General features: G+C 35.8%; 1 protein-coding gene across 1 annotated transcript; it reads left to right on the top strand.

Moving 5' to 3' along the window:
• The first annotated feature begins 639 nt into the window (after positions 1-639).
• On the top strand, positions 640-5,101 carry ssbp1 (single-stranded DNA binding protein 1). The gene is made up of 7 exons (XM_068717452.1): positions 640-717; positions 1,403-1,460; positions 1,867-1,924; positions 2,009-2,149; positions 2,842-2,929; positions 3,796-3,884; positions 4,270-5,101. The coding sequence occupies exons 2-7, from the start codon at positions 1,437-1,439 to the stop codon at positions 4,311-4,313; spliced, it is 444 nt and encodes a 147-aa protein (XP_068573553.1). The 5' UTR covers positions 640-717; positions 1,403-1,436; the 3' UTR covers positions 4,314-5,101.
• The last annotated feature ends 1,025 nt before the right edge of the window (positions 5,102-6,126 follow it).

Genomic DNA, 6,126 nt, shown 5'->3' on the forward strand with positions numbered 1-6,126 from the left:
CTTTGCTAACGGTAAGTTTCAACACATTTAACAATTCTAATGCTTTAAATAACAAGTCATACATTAGATCTAAGCTGTTCTAACCATATTCCACAAACATATTTATGTCTAAAAAGTTATGAAAATATATTGTTTTGCGGGCTTTTAAACTTATAATTGTCTCAGAAAAACCCATGTGACGTATTTGTCACAATAAGAAAAATAGTAATGAGCTGCTCAATACATTTAGCTGAATCGATGATTTTTAGGTAAAATATGTTCTGTTGTTTAATTCAAAAGACAGTTAAACAAAAAAAAGTAAAATTGATTACATTATTAGTCAAATGAATCATGAAAGAAAAATGTACATATCAGTGAACAAAACACAAACAAACTAGATTTACAATCCTATGTTGGTCCTATTTCAAAGTAATTTCATTATTTTTTAAGAACATTAAGAGCACTATAGTATTAATTCAATATTTGCCTTAAAAACCGGTCAATTGAATATGTACAATATTTTCTCAAAAAACTATGTGGCCATTTATGAAACTCCTTTGAATTATATCATATTATTGTATTAAAAAGTATTTTATAGTGTTCAAAATCGATAAATATGATTATTAAATGTTACGTGAGTTAGGATCCGGAAATTTCACGACTTCCGGCAGGTGGTCGGACCCGTGTTAGAGACGGACCGGAAGCAGCGTGAGGTTACCGAAGACTGTTCTGCACCTGGTAAGTTTCCAACCAGCTTTTTCATGTCCTTCGTTAGTCAAACGTGGACACCGTTTTCTACCAAACACGCGTCCGTGTTATCTTGTATTATATTTTAAAGATGTAACAGATTTAATCTTTATTCATTTATCACATCCTGATGGCGCGAGACCCAGACAGCACTCATTGCTGTTGTGACTTTGAGTCCACGCTCACGTGTGTGATTCTTCCGCCTCTCTGTCACAAATACACATCTTTGTATGATAACAATATCTATCTAAGGCCATTTAAAGTAAAGTAAGTAAAGTAATCGCTAGAGTTAAGTAGAGAAGCGTTTAACGAACCTAAACTAGACACTGAAGTCTTGGTCAAGCTCTTCGCCATGTTGTGCACAAGTAATTAAAATCACATTATTACCTTTTCATCAGTGATTTTACTGCTTTTGTGCTGTTATACACGCAGGTGTCAGCTTGTTATTTAACACTACAATCCTGCTATAAATCCTCCTTTTTGTGTTTATGTGTAAAATGACAATAAATGAACCTTGTAGGTTATAATGTTAGCTTTTTCTTAAAACTGTTAGAGAGTTGTTGAATCAACCGTTTGAATCCCTCTCTCTTTATATAGTCTGGTTTTGTAGCTTGATGTCAGTGGTTTGCAGTTACTTGTATACTCTAAGGTGTTTGTTGTTGTTGTTGTTTTTTAGATCAGTCTCTTAAAAAGTCTCCACAGCTGACAAGATGTTGAGAAGTGCCTCTGCACAGGTGAGAGAAAGAAAGCGATTGTTACTGCAAGTAGTTATTCATTTCATTGTCAAATAGTTTGTCTCTTATTTTCTGGATTCATCAATTAGTTGTTTGGTTTATAAAATGTCATAAAAATGTGTAAAATCAGTGTTTTCCAAAAGCACAAGATCACATCCTCAAATGTCTTCTTTTAAACGGCCATTGAGGAGTAGAGAAACAAGACAATATTCATATTCAATCTTTATTGATCAGACATGCAGACACTATTTTTAGCCATACATTTAGATTCATAGCCGTTAACTACATTGTACACCCAAAGAAAAGCATCTCAACTGATGAAAATGAAGGGAGGAAAACATTCAAGTGTGTGCACACGAGCTCTGCGTACTTTGGGCTTTACAAAGTAAACGTTTAATCTCCACAGATCTTCAGACAGGTGGTGAGATGCAGCAGCACAGACGCCAGCCTCATCCTGGAGAGATGTGAGTCCACTTTCTGTCCGCAAGAGACGGATTCAAACATGCCCGCCTCTCAAATCTTTTCTCACTTTAACGTCTTTATTCCAGCGATTAACCGCGTGCAGCTGTTGGGCCGAGTGGGTCAGGACCCGGTGATGAGACAAGTGGAGGGTCGCAACCCGGTCACCATCTTCTCGTTGGCAACCAATGAAATGTGGCGCTCCGGAGACGGAGAGACGAGCCCAACAGGTAGGACGTCACGTGATACCCGATGATGGAAAAACGGTTTGTTACCAGTGAACTCGTTGTGCTTTTACGCTAAAATTCCTCTGCAGAGATGGAAATAAATCCACATAAAGTAAAGACACAGAGCAGCATATTTAATATATTATATTGTTTTACGATCTCCTTAAAGGTCTCTGACATCGTTTTGGTTTTGCTCCTATTTGGATTTGATTTCAAAAGCTGACATTTTTGGTATTAAAATACTTAATTTTAACATTTAAGTTATTGTTCTGTCAGATTTATTTTCCCGTCTGATGGAAAACTTTAAGACACAGTGTGATATAATAACAGTTATACTGTGTCTGTCACTTAAGTATTTCCATTCACCACCATTTATTATTTATTTTGGTGCGTAACAATAAACATAGTGAGATAAAAATGAATAAACAAAGCACTGCAAGTTAAGAATATTATAAATAAATGAACAATATAAGAAATAAACATCATTGCAAGGTAAGAATCTTAAATATAAATATATATAAATATATATATAAAAAAATAAATATAAAAATGTACAGTAAAATTACTAAACTTAAGCACTGCATGTTAAGAATATGACATGTACATTTATAAAGAGCTGTAGAGTGTTTAAAACAAAGTAGTGTGTAAATGTTCACAGTGTGAAGAATGAGGATTTGGGTTTTTTGGGGCTCCAGGTGACATCAGTCAGAAGACGACGTGGCATCGCGTGTCGGTGTTCAAACCTGGTCTGAGAGACGTGGCCTACCAGTACGTGAAGAAAGGGTACGACCGTAAACACATCTGGTTGTTTAAAATGTTTTTTGATGGTGTACAGCAGAGTGACAAAATACACATAAACTCATAAAAAGGTATTTAAATTCACTGGATAAATATACATTGATATCTTAATATGAAATTACACAGTCAGAGGATTTTATGAGTCATTCCTAAAGACTAGGTCGGGACCCACAGGTGGGCCGCAGTAGGTTTTATTAGGATCGCCAAATACATTTTAGGAATTTCTTCTTCTTCCAGTTCATATCTGCAGTACAGTTTTGAGCCACACGAGGGCGCCTGAGTCCTACAACTGTGTAATTCTGATAATTGAAGCTTTTTTATAACATTTTATTTGATGTGAAAGTCTAGCGTAGCGTTTGTTTTTACTGATGAGAGGAAATGAAAAGAATGAGAGTCAATGCCACTGAAATACATTTTATTTGGTCTCATTTATAAAGTATTCAACATGTTTATAGGTGGTTTTAAACTAAAACTGCATAAAACAAAGTCTAAATGGCTGGTTTACTTTTTCACGGTAATATTAAGTGATGTGGAAATGGTGGTAAAACTGGTCAGGAACGAATTCACTCTCACAATTTAAAGAAGAGGCCTGTTAGTTTTAAAAAGTTGGTCCCCAGAAAACAAAAAGTTAGTTCAAATATAGCAGATATGTTCGTCCAAAGTGAGAAAGAGAAGCTAGATGTCATGAAGCTCAATTACAGATTATTTATGTTAAACCTGCAGAGATATTTTAATACTAAGAAGACATATTTTCAGTAGAGTATCACTTTAACTCTCCGTCTGAGGGTCTAAAGCTGGATAATATGCGACAGAGGAGCCTTCGTGTGACTGATTCATGGCCTCTGTTTCAGGTCGAGGATCCTTGTGGAGGGGAAACTGGACTACGGAGAATATGTGGACAAGAACCAAGTGAGACGCCAGGCCACCACCATCATCGCAGGTCATAACCACAGCGCTTTATGTGAATATGAAGTTACATAAATGTGACACGACGATTACAACGCAGGAAATAGTCGCGAAATTCAATCTATTGGTTTTCGTGTACAGGGACCCGAATTGTCCTTATTTTTCGTGTCGTTTGGAGGCAACAGAACCACTCAGTTAGGTTTAGAACTACAATCATGGTTGGGCTTAAATGAACTACGCACAGTTCGCTTTAGGCATCAGAACCACAACCGTAAAACCACAATGCGACGTCAAACACACAGGTCTTTCTTTGGACCCACAATAAGGTGTATTTTTTTTGGATATTAAATATGACATCACTTCCTCTTACTGTTGGATCTTAATTGACAAAACAACTTGATTTGTTTCTTTCTTTCCAGACAACATTGTCTTCCTGAGCGACAACATCCGGGACAGAACCTGAAGCTCTTTTTCCTCTTCGTCTCCACACGACAACTTCTTTTTGTATTCTCCAGTTTTACATAGAAAGACGACTGAGGACCTGAACGCCCCCCCCCCCCCCCCAAAAAAAAAGGCCTACCCAAAGAGAAGGGGGGGACAGAATATGCTGCGACACTCTGGTCATGCAGACCTTGAGGCATCAAGAGAAGCAGAAAGCTTGTTGTCGTATAAATACACGTATAGTTTTCATTGTGCTACTTGTACATAACTGTTAAAGATGCAGTTTAGAAAAGACAAATGTTTCACTGCGTTAGAAGTTTGAAGATGTTGTAGCGACTCGTTGAGGATCGTAGACTGACGTTATTGTTTCTTCATTCTGTCGGTTAAGACGACTGCTCTTAAAACCGAAGAAATCATATGTTTGTTTGGAAAAAGTACAGTTCATCACCAGTTTTAAGTCTAAATTTAACATATTTTCTCTTTCTTATACTGGCTTCTCTCTCTGTTAAATGTCAGCTGTCACTTCTCTTCATGCAAATGAATGAAACATGCAGATTACTGAAAACATTCAAAATCAGAGGAAACACATTTAACTTTTTTTCCTGTTTCTCCATTTAATTTTCTTGTTCAGATCTCTGAACCGGGCACACTTATAACACAACGTTTATGTGTGTATTTGATGTTTTTTGTGTTTTCTGCTTTGTCACTTTCTTGTCAGTTGTTATCCCGCTTATCTGTTTATCATTTCCTTCAGCTCACTACTGCTGGTTCATTTCTCTGTAATATTTGGTATAATAGACTTTTTTTTTTACAAAATATTTTTGCGTTCACATTTTTGTTCTTCTTCAGTCAGAGCACGTATGATTCAACCTCTCTGTGTTAATAACTGAGCACATTCCCCTCCAAAGCACTTTATAGAGGAGAAAAGGCTGAGATAGTTACAAATAACCATTAAAAACAAACTCAAAAATGTAAAAAAATATATTGTTAAAGGAATTCAAAGAACATTAATGACAAATATTTGCATTAAGTACACGTTAAAAACATGAACGTGTACTTTATGCACGTTTAGAGTTATTTAAAACTTGTATTTTTGCTAGTGGACGTTGATTAGCTGGTTCTCCGGCAGCGAGGGCGGGCTTAAGTCAAAGGTATTCTTGGCCTAACGTGATTGGTCTCAGGAATATTCTTAGCCTTTCCTGATTGGCTGCGTCACTTGTCAATCAAGGAAGAAGCACGGTCGAACGGGCTTTAAACAGGGGAGCGATGTGATTGGTCAGATACCTGGAGGTGGGCGGGGCTGTGAGTTGTGGGGAAACCTGTGGATTCAGTTTAAAGACGACGCGTCACTTTACCGGAATTAACCAGTGTGAGGCCGGAAATGGGTCAAGTGGATTTAAAAATAAAAGCTAAAAACTTATAACAGGATCAATATATAGGATATATATATATATATATATATTTATATTTAACATGTTTTCCCTGTGTTGACAATAATGAATATGCAACTGAGTGACTTAAAAATTAAATTGTTTTACTTAATAACATTAAAACAAAAAAATAAAGTCTCTTAAATTTAACTCCACAAGTATTTACTCACTGATTATGTGAAAATATTTCAGTTGTACAATTATTTCTAAATAATCAAAACATAGTTACAATCACCTTGTATAATTAATTATATACTGAAGTATAAAAAGCTAAAGAATGCGTTCAGACAAATTGGACTGATAATGCTGTCTTGAGACTGAAGCTTTTATCTTGTTATTCTACACAAGTGAAAGGTAATTTATAATATCATTTTTATAATTATTACTGTTTACTAACTTTATTTT

The sequence above is a fragment of the Cebidichthys violaceus genome, unplaced genomic scaffold, assembly GCF_023349555.1.
Source record: "Cebidichthys violaceus isolate CVI_PGR_0920_01 unplaced genomic scaffold, fCebVio1.0.p SCAF_21, whole genome shotgun sequence".
Classification (NCBI taxonomy): Eukaryota; Metazoa; Chordata; class Actinopteri; order Perciformes; family Stichaeidae; genus Cebidichthys; species Cebidichthys violaceus.